The 20,634-nt window shown below is 40.4% G+C and overlaps 2 protein-coding genes across 2 annotated transcripts; both read right to left on the bottom strand.

Annotated features, from left to right (window-relative positions):
* Positions 1 to 12,162: 12,162 nt before the first annotated feature.
* On the bottom strand, positions 12,163 to 13,371 carry LOC137825238 (uncharacterized). Its single transcript, XM_068630911.1, has one exon. It carries the CDS (start codon positions 13,369 to 13,371, stop codon positions 12,163 to 12,165), a length of 1,209 nt encoding a protein of 402 aa, XP_068487012.1.
* A 4,309-nt stretch (positions 13,372 to 17,680) lies between these two features.
* LOC137825237 (uncharacterized) lies at positions 17,681 to 18,754 on the bottom strand. The gene has a single exon (XM_068630910.1). The coding sequence runs from the start codon at positions 18,752 to 18,754 to the stop codon at positions 17,681 to 17,683; it is 1,074 nt and encodes a 357-aa protein (XP_068487011.1).
* Positions 18,755 to 20,634: the final 1,880 nt, after the last annotated feature.

Raw genomic sequence — 20,634 nt, 5'->3', positions numbered from 1 at the left:
TATATTTCATTGCATTGTAGTTGTATAAAATGGTAAAACTTTCAAAATATCATGACTCGTTATATATTGGAGAAGCATTTACATACTTTTCAAAAAGCTCTCATAAAAGACATTTACAAACCTTTCTAATTTAATTTTTTTTTTTTTATATTTAGTATCAATATTTTTTATGGATAATTACAAAATATATTAAATGATGCAAACCTGGTTTTGAATCGTTACTTGTTTTGGAGTTTTTAATTTTGAATGGTTTCTATGTAGGTAACGAGGGAGTTGGATGAAAGTAGAATTTAGATTAGAAAGATGACTTTAATATGTGAAAGTAGGGGTTTAGAAGAGATGAGACCAACTTCTTAAGAGTCCTAGGCTAGACATACAAATTGGTGTTAACATAGACTGAACTTGAGTCAAGTGAGACAACATTTGGGCATAATTTTTTTATTCAATTCAAGTTGCATTTACAATATGCCTAACATACTTATTTATAGTACTAAGGGCAGTTAAGGTGCAATTTTTAATCTTAACACACTCCACTCCCATGATGACAAATGTCTTCCTCTCATTAGAGAAAATCCTCTCAAATTAGAAGTTGACAAGTGACTCTTCTTCATGCATTCGTTGTCAGACCATGTTTTTTGTTTGCACTCTAAACATTTATTTGAGCACTCTAAACATTTATTTGTCCACTCTAGATGGTTTAGAGATGCATTGGGTTCAAAGAGGCTCAATTGTAACTCTAGCTAGACTTTCTTTTCCTATTTACACCCTACTCTAATTGACTCAATACATGGCCCACGAAAACTAGCCTAAATAAAACCTACACTACTCTGCACAAATTTTCGATGCTAGAGAATTTTGTGGGGGCTAGATTGTCCTCCATCATACCCTCTCTATTGAGAAGGATATATTGATACAATCCAAGTAGCTACAAAGATGACCAAGGAAGCAAACGACAAAGCACATGGTGAACAGTCATCTTAGCGAACAATTCAAGACCTCACCAGAGGAGCTGGGCATAAACCAGCACACCAACTATTCTTCCTTTTGTTCTTCTTATAAGATACAAATATGTTGTAAATAATTTGGACTCTCTTGAGGGGTCCAAATAGTATAATAAGCTAAAATAGGTCCCTATAGCATAATAGAGGGTGTAGTTATCATTTTAGCTTGTTTCTAAACCTTTATGAAGGAAATTTGACCTAGTTTCTAGATGAACAAGCCTTGGGTGCGATTTTGACTTAGTCAAACTCTAAAGGTATCCCCTCACACATTTAACACCCTACTCTTGCCCTTCTTGCCCACTAAGGCACCCATCCTATAAATAGGGTGCCTTACTGCATGTATTTTCAATGTGAATTTTGAAAAGTAAAGAAACTTTGCAAAATTTGTGAGAGATTATAGTGAGGCTTGTTTTCTCTTTACATTGTCTTATCTTGAAGAGTGTGAGGCTCTCAAGTGGCGCCCCTTCCACTCATCTTGGTGTCCTCCACACCCCAGGTGGCGTGATCATCCTCACCATCCCTTCCCTAAGTTCCTTCTTCCATTTTTCCTTTCCATTTTTTCATTCCATTTATGCTCTTTATTTTTATATCCGTCCTTGAATTGTGTTCTTGGGTTTTGGCTCATTTATTGAGTATGGATCGTCATTTGGTTTGGCAATGACCATCATTGATGCTTACCATGTTTCCATTTCATTTCTGCAATTGCATTCCATATTCACTATATCTTGTTTTTCCATTTTTGCCTTTGTGAAGTGAACCTTCACACTTACTTAACCATTTGGTTAAGTTCGTGTCCAGTGGGAATCTTCCTTAGGTCCTCACCATTAATTGCTAAAATCTCAATCTTAAGTAAAGTGTCACATCTAAAAATGGTTAAATCTAAAATCAACGCACATCATATATCCTTATATCTGCATTGTTCATTTCATACAACAACCTTATTATTGCATATATTTGATGTTTTCCTCTAGAATCAAACATTCATCTGAAATAAACACTAAACAAATCAAGTGGTATATTTACATAAAGGTCAAGAAGAACAAAGTTCTTCAAGACATAATAATCAATTTTTGACTTCTAAAGTCCATGTATTTATAAAAAAACATAAGTTGATGTTTTTAGTAGCAATTTTATTTTTATTTGTTTGTTTTTCTGTTCTTCGTGGTTGTCATATTTCTTGAAATTTTTCAGTTTCATTTGGAAACTCCATAAAAGATTTATTTGGAGAAGAGGTTTTTGTTCTTGTCGGTTGACTCGATTGTCTTCGTACGTCTACGACGATCACACGTCCAATTCTCTCTGCCTTCGTTCGTGCTTTCATGTGATCAAACACCTGAAAATGCAAAGACAAAGGGCGCCCTAGAGGCCGTTTGCACTCCAACGCTCAAGTCAGTACTGGCAAAGAAACACCAAAACACGTAGCCGTAAAGCTCTGTGTAATCTGTGTGTGTATTCGCGTAAATGTTGTGTACCCTATTAGGTTTATTACTGCCCTTTATATACTCTAGGGTTTACGCTGTTTCCGCTAACCGCAATTATGGTTACTGAGGGTGTGCCTTAGCGCCGCTATCACCCACTCTTAGGGAAATCTGGTACGTAGGGCTCCCTTACTGGTGTGCAACCTTTGACGGAACGACCACCTGGGTACCAACTTGCGCACCTAATCTCTAGGGCCATCCGTCCTGGGAGTGCCCTAGCTATTCACGTGCCATGCATGCAGTTTACCCCTGGAACATGACCCTCACGGGCCTGATCTCTTCCAGTGTCTCTTTACTTGTGTTACGCCTGAACGCGTCATCCACACCACACGCATGGACCCCTCGTGAGCTAGGCTTCTCCCTAACTGATAATTGGCATGTGGTCTGGGATCCACCTCACATGGCCCAGCTCTGTTGTTTGGGCCACTGATGTCTGATGTCACATCGCCCTCACTCTGTTGCCGAGGACACATCAGCACATCCTGGTGATCGACGCCTGACCACTCTTCGACACCTTGGCTCACGTGCCTTGTGAGACACTGGCCCATGTCGCTTGTGGGACCCAGCTTACGTGGCCCACCATTACTAGCGGTCAACAACGTCCGAGGATTGGTCGGTACATAAGCCCCCCAGTCTCGAGCTGTAAGTTGTTCAGCGAAGAGACTAAGTCCTCGCCTCTGGCGACCTACGTGGCTCTGTGTGACGGGACGTGAACAGTGCACCGAAGTGACGCTTCTATGTGCCCGTTTTAATCTGCACACACGTGTCTTGATCAACGGCCAGGACTTAACGTCGTTTGCGCTTCTTAGTTTACGTTAAGTTTTCGTAAATGCGCGCTTCAATTACTGTTCCATCACTTTCTGAAACACCTTTGATTGCTTCATCTTCTTCCTCGAGCGCTCTCATTTTCCTTCTCCAAAGACTAGAACTTTCAACTCGCATTGATCGAAAGGTATGATTTTTATCCGTTGATCGCCCTTATTTTTCGATTCCGCTACTTGAAATTGCCTTTTAGATGGCTAGAACCAAAACAACCTCAAACCCTCCCCCTCAAATCAATTACAAGGCCCTCTACCCTTGGGCCTTTGAGGACGAAGCCGCTCACATGATCCGCTTGTTTGGGGGGAAATGTGATGCTTATATCACTGTTTGCCCTTGTGCGGAGGGCGAGCCTGTGTGTGTCGACGACCGCGTCAATTACGGAGAACCCTTCTTCTTCCTCTACGCTACCATCTTCAAGCGGATTAAACTCCGTTTGCCTCTCACGGGGTTCGAGCAGGCGCTCCTAACCGAAATAAACGTGGCCCCTACTCAACTGCACTCCAACGGCTGGGCATTTGTAAGGGCGTTCACAATCCTGTGCAACCACCTGGGGTTCACTCCTTCTGTGGACGTCTTCCTCTACTTCTTTGAGGCTAAGAGTCCAGGGAAGAAGCTTTGGGTAAGCTTCAACGGTGTGGTGGGGAGATCCCTTCTGACCCTCTTTCAGCAATTCTACAAGGGCTTCAAGGGGAAGTTCTTCAAGGTGTGTTGCACTGCTCATGACCCCACCCTACTAGATGGGTTTCCCCTTTACTGGGTGGGGGAACTGAAGTTCAAGAGACCAAGGGGTCTTGAGGATCTGATTCCCCCCGATCGTGAACTATGCTAGCTTCTCTCGAGCTTGGGAGTGGTGTTCAACACCGCTCAGCTGATCAAGCACGAGTTCAACCCCAAAGTCCTTAAAGGCTACATTGGTATCAGTTTCTGCCTTTTCTTAGTCTTTAATTGCGCTCTTGTTTCTTGTAATTGCTCTTGCATTGTATAAAATCTCATGCTCATTGTCTTGGTGTAGGTATGATGCTCAATGAGAAGAAGAAACTTAGGCTGGCCGAGGTTCTCGCTCGCCGTCAAGGTGCTTCTACTGATGCTGGCCCCTCAACTGCTGCTCTTATCGATGCTAGCCCCTTGCCCAAGACTCTCCCAACCCACCTGCTGCTGTGGTGGCCGTCGACTCTGACAACGAGGTCACGGGGGAGGGCATTACCTTCAAAAGACTAAGGGTTGCGACCTCGCACTCCTCCACCGAAGCCCCTCCTTCATCATACCGGGAGCATCCCCCTAGCGCTTCCTCTCCCCACGAACCACTTGGTATTGAAGGCGGTGGGGAGAACGCCCCCGAGGGTGTCCACGTGCCACCTGCTCTTAAGTTACCCTCCGCCTCCAACACGCCCTCAAGAGGTTCTAAGAAAGGAGGGTAGCGGAGGTCTTGGGTGAAAACCCACTAGAAGAGCGCATGGGGCAGAGTCTTGGGGACTTCCTCGCCAACTCCTTCACCTTTGCGAGCCAGACGAGGTTGAGGGCCTAAGAAGAGCAAGAGGCCAAGGTGCGGGAAGAAATGGAGGCTAAGGCGAAGGAAGAACTTTCCCGCCAGGCCCAAGCCTTTACCCATCGTGAAACTACCTTGACCCAAGAGTTGAGGTGCCTTCGTCAATCAGAGAAGAACCTCAAGAAGCGGCTTTTCGACAAGGGGTCAAGCATACACTGATCTGGAGTTGAAAGTCCTGCCCTTACGCACCAAGGTGGTGGAGCTTGAAGAGCAGGCAAAGGCAAGTCAAAATGGCCAAGCTAGAAGAAAGGGTCGTCTCCCAAGAACTCCAACTGGGTCGAATGGAGGGTGAGCTCGCTGAGAAAACGGAGCTCTTCCAGAAGGCTGAGGCGGAGCTCCTTGAAGACGCCGCAAATGCTATGGAGGAGGGTTTGAGGACGCCCTAGCTCAGATTGTCTGTGTGCACCCTACGTTGGACCTCACTCCCTTCACCGCGCTGAAGCGGGTTGTTGATGGGCAGCTTATGCCCATTGCCCCTCCCTCTTAGGCTCATAGGGAATTTATTGATTAACTTGTATCGCTGATGAACAATTATATTTATAAATGTTGTCTTTGATCTTTTAACTGTCTCAACCTTGTAACTGCTTGAACTGTTTTCTTGGTCTTGAACTATTTGAATGCTACGCCTGTATCTTGTTTTAACTTGCATTCTTCGCCTTTGACCATTAACTGTCGCGCCTCGCGCTAACACTTCTAACAACGCCTTCGACGAACACTTAAACCTTAGGTAGCACGCTTACCTACCCCGGTCCTACCATACAATCTTCCTTAGGTAGCGGGGGTGTGCATACTAACCTGTAACTGAACTTACCCCTATACACAAAGGAGAGAGAACCCTGTGTAGTTGTTCTTCAAACCTATTTCATAAGGCATAGGAGAGAGAGGCTTCCTAGCTGACTTCGCTCCTATCTTACTGAGCAAGGAGATGCTTTACTGATGTCGTCGGCAAGTCGTGTTGTCCTCGCCTTGGCATTCTCGCTCAAGAGGGAGATGCGCTCTGCGCTATCCCGGTTATATGCAACATGTGTTTCTGGTTTAAAACAATGTTTTTTTTTTCAGAATAGAAATTTAACCGATTGTTTCCTCGAAACAACCGATTATTTCTATCAAGTAAGCTTTGGATGAAACTGTTTTTTTGTTTTTAATTTTGAGTTTTGTGATTTTGTTAAACCTAATGACGTGTATGGTCAAACTTGCTTTAATTGATGTTTCAATACAATTTAACTCTGGTACATTAGCTTTTAATAGATCAGATCTCTACCTATCTTGAAAATCAAATTTGTCTTAAATGCTTGGTCAAATATCACATGTGAATCTGTACTTTCTGATTTGACTGACCATGTCAGCTTTATTGTTCATATTTGATTTGTTTTTATGTTGAATACTATCTGCTTTGACCAGGAGTTCTCTTCTATAAAACCCAATGCATTTAGCTGTTGTTTCCACTCACAAATAACCAGTTAAACTAGAACTGTTATTTCTTTCTTCAACAATTTTCTTTGCAGAAACTTTTTATGATTCAAGCAATGGCTGGATCTCCTCCATCTGCAAAAAGGATGAAGTCCAGGGGTCTCAAAAGTTTTGGAAAGCTTGAAGGTTGGTTTGCAGGGGATATCAATCTCATCAGCAAATACCTACTAGAGACTAGTAGAAAGAATGTAAATACTCCAAAAGTTGTTTCCTGATGAAACAACAAAACTTAGATTCTGTAAGGAGTGTTCTCAAAGAACAAAAGTTGAAGAGATTTCTGGAAATCACAGGGAACATTTATCCTGATCTTGTAAAGGTATTCTACACTAACCTTACTTTTGATGGTGACTCACTTGTTTCTCATGTCAAAGGTGTAGATATGGTTATTACAAATGAGGTTTGGTCTGCTGTGATCGGGTTGAAGTCTTCTGGTCTATGAATCAATAGGGGAAACCTTGGAATTGTGGAAGATTTCAACAAAATCTAGTTATACAAGAGTTGTCTCAAGAATCCCCACTCCAAAGTGAGGAATTTTTCTGTTGGAGGGTTGAAGCTTGATGAAAGGCTTGTGGCCTTCATAGTTTCATGGATTCTCACACCTAGGCGGAGAAACTATTCAACTCTCTCTGAAGAAGATCTTCTCATGATCTACTGCATCATGAATAAAGTGAAGATCAATTGGATTCACACAATCAAAGAGCATATGCAAAAAGCCATGAGGTTATGTGATTTTCATTATCCTTATGCTATTTTTGATTTCTAAGTTCCTTCAATATTTTGAAGTGGATATAGAAGGAGAGCTAGCAGAAGTTATCAAGCCCTCTATTGAAATCAATAGTGGATCCCTAAGCAAGATGGGGTTTACTAAGATTAGTGGGAGATCGGTAAGCAAAGATGGTGATTTTGCTGGCCAAAGTGGAACCAATGAAGGAAATGAAGCTGAAGAGGCAGCAATGCAAGATGATCCTGCTGCTGGACCTCAAGAAGGAATGCATCATGATATCAACATGGAGGAAAGGATGCCAAGCATGTCATCCTTTGAAATGCAAATGCTGAATAGAATGGACACCTTTGCCGATAATCAAAGGAATCTCTATGAGATGTACGAATCAAGGTTTACAAACATGGACACAAGGTTCTCTATTCTGGATGAACAAATTGAAGAAGTTCAGAGGCAGATTCTGGAACTACAATTTCAAAGGGAGGATAACCCTTCTTTTTAGCTTAAAAGTTTAAAATTTTCTTTATGTTGTTTTTTAATCCTACCTTTTGTCTTTTTTATGAGACAAATAGGGGGAGAAGTGTTTGGAAAGTTGTAATATGTTCTTACTTGTGTGTTTACTGCTTTTGAACACTACTATTACTACTATTAAAATGTTTGAAGTTTCTGAAAGTATTTGAAACTGTGGTTTCTGGCTTTTAGCAGAATTTCAACCGATTATTTTTGTATTATAATCGATTGTTCTTAAATGGTTTTGCTTATTCTGAAAACTGATATAAAGTGTATATCTGTTTGGACAAGACTATTATGTGTTTTTTCAGTGCTAGCAGGATTCAACAGATTCTAAACAAAGAACATTTCCGAAAGCTCCCAGGGATTTGCCTCCATAAAATAGGGGGAGATTGTTGAAGATGGGAAGCTTTGATGTGCCAAATCCAAGTGAAGCCTGAAGCTGTGTGATGTTTTAGGTTTACGTTTTGGTTTGGGGTTTAAAATCTTTGTAAGATCAGTTTTGAATCTTAGACAAAGCTCATTTGAATCAGTTTTAAAGATTAAAGTGTTGTTCCATGCAAAGGAAAAAACAACCAATTAGAATGTCGAGATAATCGGTTGTTTGTAAGTTAGCTGGCAAAGAAGGTTTTAAAACTGTTTTATAATTGACAAAAGCATTCAACCGGTTAATTCGTGGTTTTAACCGATTAAATGTGTGTGCTTGTAACAGTTTTTTGAAAATATGTTTTTAACTGATTTGCTCCAACGTTAGCATTTCAAGTATTATAAATATGTGTTTGATTCAAACGTTTAAAGATGATGATGATGAGAGTGATTGAGATTGATGAAACAGAAACCTTTTGATACTCTGAGTTGAGAATGATTTGAAAGATTACGAAACTGTTTGTGAAAAGGTTTCAACCAAGTTTTTAACAAGATTGCTTTGTGTTTTGCTGTCTTTGAAAGAACTGATCAATAAGGTGCTGGTGTATTGTGTTTTACCAGGTGTTTTCTAATCATGTTCAAGTTCTTGTAATTGTTCATGTAACATTCTGTATATCTGTGTAAAATTTGTAAAGTCAGTGTGATTCTGGCATGAGGTGGTTGTTGTGTGCAAGAAGGGTGAGTAGGCTTTGTGGGATTCAAAGTCACCTTTTTGTGTGTGGTGTTTGTGTAATCTGTGATTGATTGCATATTGAAAACTCAGTGGTTTGATTGAGGACTGGATGTAGCTCTGTGATTGAGTGAACCAGTATAATCTTTGTGTGTAATTCTCTCAATCTCATCTCTTATTAAACTGTTTGTATTTTTCGTTGTCATAAATAACCGGTTAAATCGTAACTTTAACCGATTAAATTTTTGATTCCAGTTTCTATTTGACTATTGAATTGGTTTTCTGAATTGCTTTTTTGTGTTGTTTGTTAAAGCTTCATTCTAAGCAAAGTATTTGTGAAAATAGTTCGAAAACAATTCATCCCCCCTCTTGTTGTAAGCTATCAAACCTAACATTCTCTAAGAACCTACCCTAACTAATCTCGAGACCTCTAACCCAAGCGAACGATTCGTAACTGACCTCATCTTCGCTCAAAGGGGAAGGAGGATTTCACTGGTGAACCATTTCGTTCAACCTTGGCGCTCTCACTCGAGGGGGGAGGTGTTCTCTGCGAACCATCCTTTCCCACTCCCGAGACCTCTAACGCAAGGGAACGGTTCGTAACTGACCTAATCTTTGCTCGAAGGCGAAGGAGGATTTCATTGGTGAACCATTTCGTTCATTCTTAACGCTTTCACTCAAGGGGGAGGTGTTCTCTACGAACCTACCTTTCTCGCTCTCGAGACCTCTAATGCAAGTAAACGGGTTCATAACTACATTGTACAAACATTCGAGAATATACTTCAATCGAAATTTATTGGGTGACCTCATTAAAAAACCCTTATAAGGGAAAAAGAGCGTCCCCTAAAAACTATTTACAATGCTAAAGTTTAACTGAAGTAAAACTTGAGGTTGGTCACATTCTATGTAAGAGGAATCGCACCTTCCTCCAGTATCTCAAGCCTGTATGCCCCATTTCCGAGGGCCTCTGTTACTCTGAAAGGACCAGTCCACTTGAGGGACAACTTGTTCTCTAACTGATATGGGTGGTCCTTCTGCATCACTAGATCGGCCACCTGGAACTGGCGAGGCTTCAACTTTGAGTTATGCTTGTACTCCACCCTGTTAGAATATATGGCCTTAAACGAGAGGGGGGGTGAATTGTTTAAGAAAGATTTTAGTAAACTTTTAAGCTTAGAATGAAAAATACTTCAAGAAAACCTTGATTAAGAATTCAGTTTTTCAAAACATAAAGCAAAAGCACAATACTGGAAAAACAATCGGTTGTTTTACCGAAACAATCAGTTGTTTATACCAGTTATTAATTGACAAAACTGAATTTAAAGAGATAGGGATAGAGAAATTGTACACAGTTGTTTATACTAGTTCACTCCAAATCCAGAGCTACATCCAGTCTTCTCATAACCCTGAGGAAATCCACTAAGCAATCACCACTTGATCACTTACACAACAACCAAGAGAATGACCTTGAACACCTCAAGAAACACACTCTCCTTGGCCAACACTAAGATTGTTGATCTTGAACACCTCAAGAACACACAGAAAATCTCAGCAAACACAGAAACGAATTGTTCAACAGAGTACAAGGATTACACTTGTTACAGAAGATAATCTGAAATTAATACAAGCAGAATCCTATTCCAACACTTTGATTAACCACAAACTCTTAGCAATCTCAGCACTTTGAAAAACTCTCTTGAAAAACTTTGTCAAAGATTCTTAATTGTCAAATCTGTTTTTCTGAATTTATTCAAAGATGTAGTTTGTTATCAAATCTTAACAAACTCTTAAATTGCATTAAAAGATTGGTGAAAGCATTTAATGACTGGAGCGTAAGCAGTTAAAACATTTAAAGCTCAGTCAACAAGAAAACAGTTTTTCTGTTATGGTCCCAAAACAAACAATCGGTTGTTTCCTCGAATCAATCAGTTGTTTTGGTACTTAACAGTTCAACCATTCAAAACAGTTTTCACTCTTTTTCTCAAAACACCTAAGTATAAACAATCGGTTGTTTCGACAAAACAATCGGTTGTTTTAACTTAGTTTGAAAACATTTTACTTTCACAAAGATTGAGAATGCTAATGCTTTAGATTTAATCACAGGGTGGATTACAACATATAAACTACCCCAGAACAAAGCTTAAACCAGCAGAACAACATCAAGCAAAGCATAGGCTTCAACATCCTTCAAAGGATTTGGATTCTTCAAAACATGAACACCACTTGGTTCAACACACCCTTCTCTTCAAAGCTTCAACTTTAATTCTTGTTTCCTCCCTGACTTCATCCAGTAGGTCCAGGTTCACCTTTCTCTCATCGTTGGACTCTTTAGCCATGAAATTCTGGAAGAGTGGCAAGCTCTCCTGGATCTCTACGGGAATCATCGCGTCTGACCCATACACCAAGCTGAAAGGTGTCTCTCTGGTGGTGGATTGGGGAGTGGTGTGGTAAGCCCACACAATTCTAGGAACTTCCACTGCCTAGGTTCCTTTGGCCTTTTCGAGCCTTCTCTTCAGACCTCTGCCCATTCATCTTGGGTGCTCGACTGATGCGAACACTTGCTTTATTCCAACTTTTGAGCATAACTTGCCCAGTTGTTGACTTGCAAACTATGTGCCATTATCAGACACCAAGCGCTTCGGTACCTCGAAGCGGCACACTATGTTTTTCCACACGAAGTGCTAGATCTTGTGGGTCGTGATCTGCGCCACTGGCTCATCCTCTATCCACTTCGTGAAGTACTCTATGGCGACCATGAGGTACTTCATCTGCCTTATCGCTAAAGGAAAGGGTCCCATGATATCGATTCCCCAGGTATGAAATGGCCAAGGGCTGTAAATCGACCTGAGCTCCTCTGGTGGCACCTTGTGCCAGTCAACGTGTTGCTGACACTACTGTGCGTACCTCGTGCAGTCTTCCCGTTGGCCAATAATATCCCGCACGAATGGCCTTCGATGCTAGAGATTGTCCACCGATGTGACTCACACATATCCCTTCGTGGAGCTCTGCCATTATACGTGCGCATTGGTCTCCGCTTACACATACCAAGATTGGGTGGGTGAACCCGTGTCTGAACAGCTCTCTGTCAATGAGAGTGTACTTGGCAGAATTTTTCTTTATTTTCCTGGCCTCTTTGGGTTCCAATGGGAGTATCCCATCAGCCAGGTAGCTCTTGTAAGGCATCATCCAGGTTTCTCCTCCTTCGACCAGGCAGATTTGCAATGATTCCTCCCCAAGGACTGGATATGTGCTTACCCTGGGAGTTTTCAACGTCTCATGAGTCAATGACCGATGACTCTTTGCCCCTCCTCTCAACGTACTGATCTGATGTACCCCCACTAGATTATCTGCAGTAAAAGTTCGAGGTATCTTCAGGGTTTCTTGTGTGACCGTCCTCTGCCTGCCCCCGTTGCCTGAACTGGCGAGCTTAGCTATCAAGTCAGCTCGGGCATTCTGCTCTATAGGGACATGCACTAGCTCGAACACCGCAAACGACCCCTTCAGAATCTGGACGTACCCTAGGTATGTGACCCTCTAAGGGTCCTTGACCTGGGATGCATCTTAATCTGGTTGTATCCAGAAAAAGCATCCAGGAAGTTGAGCCTTCTGCAGCCCGAGGCATTGTCCACCAAGGCGTCGATGCTTGGCAGAGGGTACGAGTCATTCGGGCAAGCTTTGTTGAGGTCGGTGAAGACAACACACATCCTCCACTTTCCGTTGGCCTTCTTCACTAGGACCACATTTGCTAACCACTCAGGGTACTGGATCTCCCTTATGTGGCCAACGCTCAACAGCTTCTTCGTCTCTTCCTTTATGACATGCTGCCTCTCCTTGTTGAACTCTCTTCTTCTCTGGCGGATAGGCCTGACCTGAGGGTCCATGGTGAGGCGATGACATAGGAAGTCTAGGTCTATGTCTGGCATGTCCGAGGCAGACCATGCGAAAGCATCCAGATGTCGTGCTATGACCTCGACAATCTGGTCTTGTGCCGCTTGGCCTAGTGAATTTCCAAGTTTTAACATCTTGCCTCCAATCTCCCTCTCCAGGACGTGTCCTGCTGGTTCGGGTCGCCTCTCCCGGGCGATCTCTGCACGGGCAATCTTTGAGCGGGCGACCCCTTCTTCACTTGGTGCTTGTGTGGTGACCATGAACACCCCTCTCTTTGTCTTGAGGCTATTCTCGTAGTATCTCTTAGCCTCTTTCTGGTCTGACTTGATGGTGATCACCTTTCCTCCCAAGTCAGGTAGCTTCATCTTCATGTGCCTCGTCGATGCCACCACCCTCAACCTGTTCAGTGTGGGTCTGCCCAACAATATGTTATAAGCTGAGGGGGCGTTGATAATAAGGTACCTGATGTTCTCTGTGCGGGACGCAACACCATTTCTGAAGGTGGTCCTTAACTCTAGGTGTCCCCACACTTCCACCTGGTCCCCCGCAAAACCGTACAAACAACCAGTATAAGGCCTCAGTTGATCAGGGGAGAACTGCAACTTATTGAAGGTCGTCCAAAACATCACGTCTGCCGAGCTTCCCTGGTCCACCAGTACACGGTGTACCTTTATCCCTGCGATTACTACTGAGATCACCACGGGGTCATTGTCGTGGGGGACGACATCTCGGAGGTCAGCCTTGGTGAAGATAAGATCGGCATCAAGGTCTTGATATGCCTCTTGCGCCTCTACTATGATTACTGCTCGTGCTACTTCTTCCTCTAAGAAGCGGTGCATTCTCCACCTGAGAAGCCCCCCGATATGGTATGAATCTCGCCGTGAACTGGAATTTTGTGCGCTTGATCTCCTCCTGGCGTAGTCAAGTTCTGGTCTCCCTGTGACTCCACCAGGTAGTCCTTCAAGAAACTATTCTTCACCAGTTCTTCCAACTGGTGTCGCAACGCCAAACAGTTTCGTATTGGGTGGCCAATCGCTTGATGGAATTCACACCAGGAGTTCTTGTTAGGCCCCAACTTCTTGTTGATCTTTGCGGGCATCTTCAGTCTCTCCACTATGTTGGGGATGGAGATCAGGTCCTTCAATTCTACCACGAATTTGTGCCTTGGTGGCACATTCTCCCTGCCGCGACCCCTAGTTTGGGGCTTCCTGGGCTCATAAGGCTACTACTTTGCTGGGGCCCTCTTCTCTATCGTTGCCTATGCACCCTAAGGGGCTGAGGTCGACCTGGTGCTCGCGGGCGCTAGGGAACAACGCACGTGCCTATGCACCCTAATCCTCTGAAAATCCTTAGTTCTCTGTTGTAAAACTTGTTTTCTCAATTGTATGATTAACATTTAAATGCAGGAACAAACTCTCCTTTTATAGAAAAACAACTTATAACAGATTTTCAAAAAACAGTTAAAGCTGTTATAAAAAGAACAGATTGAAAATAAAATGAACAAATTTATTTTCAAAAGCTGTTAGGGAATCTGTTATGCGAAGGAGACTTAGTCAAACACCCTGGTGCAAGGATAAAACGTAAAAAGCCTTTTAATGGTAAACATGGCACCAGACTTAAAAAGAATCCATTCATTTATAGATGAACAGATTTATTTTCAAAACGATAACAGAAACTTCTTAACAATTGAAACACAATCGTTTTGATGGAATAAAGATTTAGTTAAAATGCTTGATGCACAAACCATGAATTTCAAAAACACTTAATCAAAGCATCAACTTAATAAAAGAATCTATTCATTTAGAAAAGAACAGATTTATTTTATATGCAGTAAGGGTGTTTTTGCAAAACATGTGAAAAACAGTTTCAAAAAACTTGTGCTTGCTCTTATCACATGGTATGGGGTTAAGAGGTGAGGTATCTAGCAAAAAGCCTACTTTAAACAACCTATAAACTATACCTAAGACATTCTTAAAGCAAAAGAAAATACAAGTGAAATTTACACAAATGGCTTCATCAAACACATGTCTTGAAGGGAAGCAACCATCTTCAACTACGAGTATGGGTAGCCAATGTGGGTAGCAATTTCAGACAGATTTATATTGAAAAATGAATGGGTTGATGGTGCAGTTAAGAACAGATATGCACGAGGATATTATTATCTTAAAATGTGTAGCAACCATCTTCAACGATTTCCCCCTGTTTGATGGAGGCAAAACCCCATAACTCTGTTGCTTTAAGAACCTGTACTGCACCAAATACCAAACCAGAAAGTTGAAACAATGCATAACATGTGAATCAGCTTTAAGGTGCAGAATGTAACTTGTATCACCTAGCTTCACCTAGCATGGTGAGCTATTTTTCTCCCCCTTTGGATTCATCAAACAACATTTAAGCATGGAGAAATATAAAAACAGAAAGATAACACAAACATAACAGTCCAGAAACAAATACAAATTGTTCAACATTACAGAAATTTAAATTGATGAAAGGAAAGCATGGAAAGCAAGATACTCCTAATCTTTGTAATATAACTTTGCCAGCTGCAACTGAACTCCTTCAATTTGATCATCAGGGTGATGAAACCTTGCTTGAGTTGTCTCAAAATATGCCCTCTGTTCTGCTGACATGGCATCAAGGCGATACAGAACTTGCCTCTCAAACATGGATAAGGGTTCACCTCTATATTCTAGAGTTTGATAGGCAACAATAGCATTTGGATGAGTTGCAGCAGTTTCTTCATGCATTGATTGGGGAGCAGGTGAATCTCCTCTGATTTCTACAGATGGAGAACTTATCCTTTGACTTCCAGCATGATTAGCAGATTGCTCTTGCCCGTAGGAGTGATGGATAACATAGCATGAATGTTCTGCAGCTTGAGTAGTGTCATCTTCCATGGGAACAACCTCATCTCCATCTTCATTGTTGAGGTTTGAGGCATCATGTTCTTCTTGAGGATTTTTTCCTTTGAGAAACACCCAGCTGTCCTCCACTTTATGAAACCCCATTTTTGTGAGAGTTGAGTTATCAATCTCACTTACAGCTTTGATGGTTTCATTTTGCTCATTAGAGGTGTCAATGCCAAAGTAATCAATCAATTTGGAAACAAGAATAGCATAGGGAAAGCGATAATCAGTTAATCTTTTGGATTTCAGCATATGCTCATTGATGATATACACACAGTTAACCTTGATCAAATTCATGATGCAGCAGTTTTAGATATGCTATGATCAGCTTCATCAAATACAACATGCATTGATTCTTCTACTATGAGCAATCTTTTATTGAAGACTCTATATGCATGACCAGTCAAAGCATAACCAATGTGAACACCTTCATTAAATTTAGCATCAAACTTACCTAAATTATCTTTGCCATTATTCAATACAAAGCATTTACACCCAAACACTCTAAGGTGACTCACACTAGGTTTCGTACCCTTACACAACTCATATGGTGTTTTCTGAAGAATGGGTCTAATTAAGGTTCTGTTGAACACATAAGCTGCAGTATAGACTGCATCTGCCAAAAAATACTTAGGAAACTTAGATTCATTTAACATAGTTCTAGCTAGTTCCTCTAATGATCTGTTTTTCCTTTCAACTACACCGTTTTGTTGGGGAGCCCTAGTTGCTGAAAAGCTATGTGATATCCCATGTTTCTCACAAAACCTCTCAAATCTAGCATTCTGAAACTCTCCCCCATGATAACTTCAAATTGATTTTATGCAGCAACCATTTTCATTATGTAAAACCTTTGCTAATTTCTTAAAGGCATTGTAAGCATCATTTTTATGTACAAGAAAAATGGTCCATGTAAATCTAGAGTAGTCATCCACAACAACCAAAGCATACAAATTTCCAGCCAAGCTAGCAACTCTAGAGGGTCCAAATAAGTCCATATGCAATACATCCAATGAATTTTTTGTAGAAACAATGTCCTTTGAATTGAAAGAGGATCTGATTTGTTTACCTTTCACACAAGCATCACAGAGCCTGTTATCCTGAAATTTAATGTTAGGTAAACTAGAAACAATATCTTTAGATTTCAATTTATTTAAGTGATTAGTGTGTGTGTGAGCTAACCTCATGTGCCACAGCCAAGACTCATCACTTCTAGACAGTAAACACTCATTTGAAGAATCAATTTCCATAATATCCAAGAGATATATGTTATTCACTCTCTTACCAGTAAACAACACCTTACCAGAGGAGTCACTTGAGATTGTGCAACCATTTGACTTGAAGTTCACCTTGTATCCTTTGTCACAAAGTTGACTAATACTAAGAAGGCTATGCTTGAGTCCTTCTACATAAAGCACATTCTCAATAGTGGTTGAATTCCCTGTTCCAACAGTGCCTCTGCCCAGAATTCTTCCACGTTTATTGTCACCATAGGTTACACGTCCCTCTGCCTTAAGCTTCAAGCTAGTGAATTTTGTCAGATCTCCAGTCATATGTTTGGAACAACCACTGTCCAACTACCACTGATTTCTCTTGTTGCCTTTCTGCAAAACAGAGCAAAGATGATATAAATGGTACCCTTTTCAGTATAGGGTCCTACACAGATTAAAACCTTTCCTTTGGTAGCCATTTTGCTAAGTTGTTAGGAACAAGATGTTTTCTAGCTATGCATGACCTAGAGGTATGACCAGATTTCATGCAGTAAAAACAGGTAATATGAGATACCTTTTTGCCACTGTTAAAAGCTGAGAAACCTGATTTTGCTGAAACAAAAAAACTTGAAAGCTTTTTGACATTGGTTACATTTCCAGGATTATAACCAATACCATTCTTGTTGAAAACAACATTCTGTGAACCAAGGAGAGACTCAAGATTCTCTCTTCCCTTAGTGAAATTGGAAAGGGTTTTTAGCAAATACTCCACTTGTTTTTCCAATTTTTTGAGTTTTCACAGGTTTTAATAGAGGCATGCAAGCATGTTAGTTCAAGGCTTACCAGATCTGTTTTGGCCTTATGTAGTTCTTCCTCAAGTTTTTTTACTTTAGGTGCAAGCACATTATTTACCTTTTGTAACTTATGCAGCTAGTCTATTTACTTCATTATGAGTTTCTTTCAAAGCAGCAAGCAATTTATCATAGTTATCAGATTCCATATAGAATTCACTTACTGAATCAGAGATTGACCCTTCATCTTTCACCACGAAACACATTGTTTTTCTTACTCTCAGTTGAAGAGCTGCTAGTTGAAGATACTTCATTCTCTTCCCACGAAATGTAAGCTCTTCTCCCCTTGCTCCTTTCAACCTTCTTGCTGGCAGATTTGTCCTTTGATTGATTGTTTGCATAATCCATTTTGATGTGCCCTGTTTTACCATAGCCAAAGCAAGTGTAGTTAGAGGAACTTGATTCATTAGGTTTAGGATACCTTCTTTTCTGTTGATTCCTATCTCTGCTTTTCTTCTTCAGGAATCTGCTGAACCTCTTTGTAAGTAAGCTGATTGTTTCATCATGTTCATCATCTTCTTTTTCCTCATTAATCTCACTCTGTTCACTTGCTTTCAGTGTAAGTCCCTTGGGTTTTCTTTCCACTGTTTCTTGCTCTTTGAGTCTCTTGAGCTCGAACTCATGCTCCATTAATTTCCCAAACAGTGTAGCAGTTGACAGCTTTGGCAGATCACAACTTTCTGATATGGCAGTCACCTTGGGTTGCCAGCTTTTGTCGAGGCACTTCAGCAATTTTATGTTGAGTTCCTCTCTATCAAATTCCTTTCCCAATCCAGTAAGATGATTCACAATATGAGTGAACCTTTTCTGCACATCAGCAATGCTCTCCTCGGGTTGCATTATAAACAATTCATATTCTTGGATGAGATAATGTTTTCTTGATCTATTCACATCTTCAGTACCTTTATGAGTAACTTCCAAGACCTCCCACATCTCCTTAGCTGAACTGCATTGGGATATCCTGAAGAACTCATCCATTGTTAATGATGAAGTTATGATGTTCTTGGCTACAAGATCATATTGAGCCTTCTTCCTTTCAATCTCATTCCATTCAGATCTTGTCTTTGCCACTTCTTCATCCTTGACAACCTGCATTGGCACATAGAGTCCATGGACCACAACCTCCCAAATAAACGAGTCAATAGATTCCATGAAAATCTTCATTCTAATTTTCCAAAAAGCATAATTCATTCCATTGAACATAGGGGGTCTATTGATAAATGATCCCTCAGCAAAAAGCACTTTAAACTCAGACATTATTGCAAACAAACTTGATTAAAATACAAGTTCTAGCTCTTGATACCAATTGTTGGGTTCAATAGTGTCAAAGTTCAAGAAGGGGGGGGGGGGGTGAATTGACCTTTTAAAAGTTTCGCACATAATCAGATTTTGTCATAGTACACAGAAAATAAATCGATTTATTTAGAAATGAACAAATTTATTTTGATACTGTTTATGTACTTTAAGGCTTTTATCCTAGTTGAATAAACTTTGTTTTAAGATTGAGTTAGATGATCTGCAGGCAAAGTTCAAATTGATTTTTGCAGAATTAAAAACAATGAGCTTCAGCAGTTAATCACAACCTTTGAATACAAAGACAATGCTTGTTTTAAAAAACACATGACAGATTGAGTTAACCTTCACAGAGCATGAAATTCACTGATGTTTCACCACATATAGATTTATGCAGAAGTTCTTTAGAAAATCAAGAACAGTATCTACGTGCCCAAAAAGAACAGATTCAATTACAATTGAACAGATTTATTTCTTGATAGATTAGTTTATTCAGCAGTTATTGAGTGCAGAGATCAGGAGAGAATGAACAGAAAGCAATTATACCGGTTCACTCCAATGAGCTACATCCAGTCTTCACCTAATCCAAGGTGAAATTCACTAAATCACAATTCAAACAATTACAAACACCACTATTCTTGAACCCTACAAGAACGTGACAAACCTCGCTGAAAAACTCTATTCCAGCACACACAACTCTTCAAGAAACCCTATGAAGAAGAGTTTACAACCACACTTTTACAAGAAATGAAATATGAAACGAATACACGTGATAGAGGATGCAGAAATCTGCCTTAGATTAGTAGAACAGATTGCTTACACAGTAGCAACACCTCTAACCAAGCCTTAGAGCCAACCAAGAACAAGCACACTTTGTGATTTGGAAAATCTTTCAAGAATACATGCTAATCCTCTGAAAATCCTTAGTTCTCTGTTGTAAAACTTGTGTCTTCAATTGTATGATTAACATTTAAACACAGAACAAACTCTCCTTTTATTGAAAAACAACTTATAAAAGATTTTCAAAAAATAGTTAAAGCTGTTATAAAAAGAACAGATTGAAAATAAAATGAACAGATTTATTTTCAAAAGCTGTTAGGGAATCTGTTATGCGAAGGAGACTTAGTCAAACACCCTGGTGCAAGGATAAAACGTAAAAAGCCTTTTAATGGTAAACATGGCACCAGACTTAAAAAGAATCCATTCATTTATAGATGAACAAATTTATTTTCAAAACGATAACAAAAACTTCTTAACAATTGAAACACAGTCGTTTTGATGGAATGAAGATTTAGTTAAAATGCTTGATGCCCAAACCATGAATTTCAAAAACACTTAATCAAAGCATCAGCTTAATAAAAGAATCTATTCATTTAGAAAAGAACAAATTTATTTTATATGCAATAAGGGTGTTTTTGCAAAACATGTGAAAAACAGTTTCAGAAAACTTGTGCTTGCTCCTATCACATGGTATGGGGTTAAGAGGTGAGGTACCTAGCAAAAAGCCTACTTTAAACAACCTATAAACTATACCTAAGACATTCTTAAAGCAAAAGAAAATACAAGTGAAATTTACACAAATGGCTTCATCAAACACATGTCTTGAAGGGCAACAACCATCTTCAACTACGAGTATGGGTAGCCAATGTGGGTAGCAATTTCACACAGATTTATATTGAAAAATGAATGGGTTGATGGTGCAGTTAAGAACAGATATGCACGAGGATATTATTCTCTGAAAATGTGCAGAGAATCTTTGAAAAGGTGCAACAAATATTTGGGGTCACGATGCACACATATCACACCTTAATTGAGCAACCAATGCATCAAATCGGTTACATAAC

Source organism: Phaseolus vulgaris, chromosome 8 (genome assembly GCF_000499845.2).
Source record: "Phaseolus vulgaris cultivar G19833 chromosome 8, P. vulgaris v2.0, whole genome shotgun sequence".
Classification (NCBI taxonomy): domain Eukaryota; kingdom Viridiplantae; phylum Streptophyta; class Magnoliopsida; order Fabales; family Fabaceae; genus Phaseolus; species Phaseolus vulgaris.
Note: the sequence above shows the minus strand (reverse complement) of the source record. Positions and strands in the feature narration are given on the sequence as shown.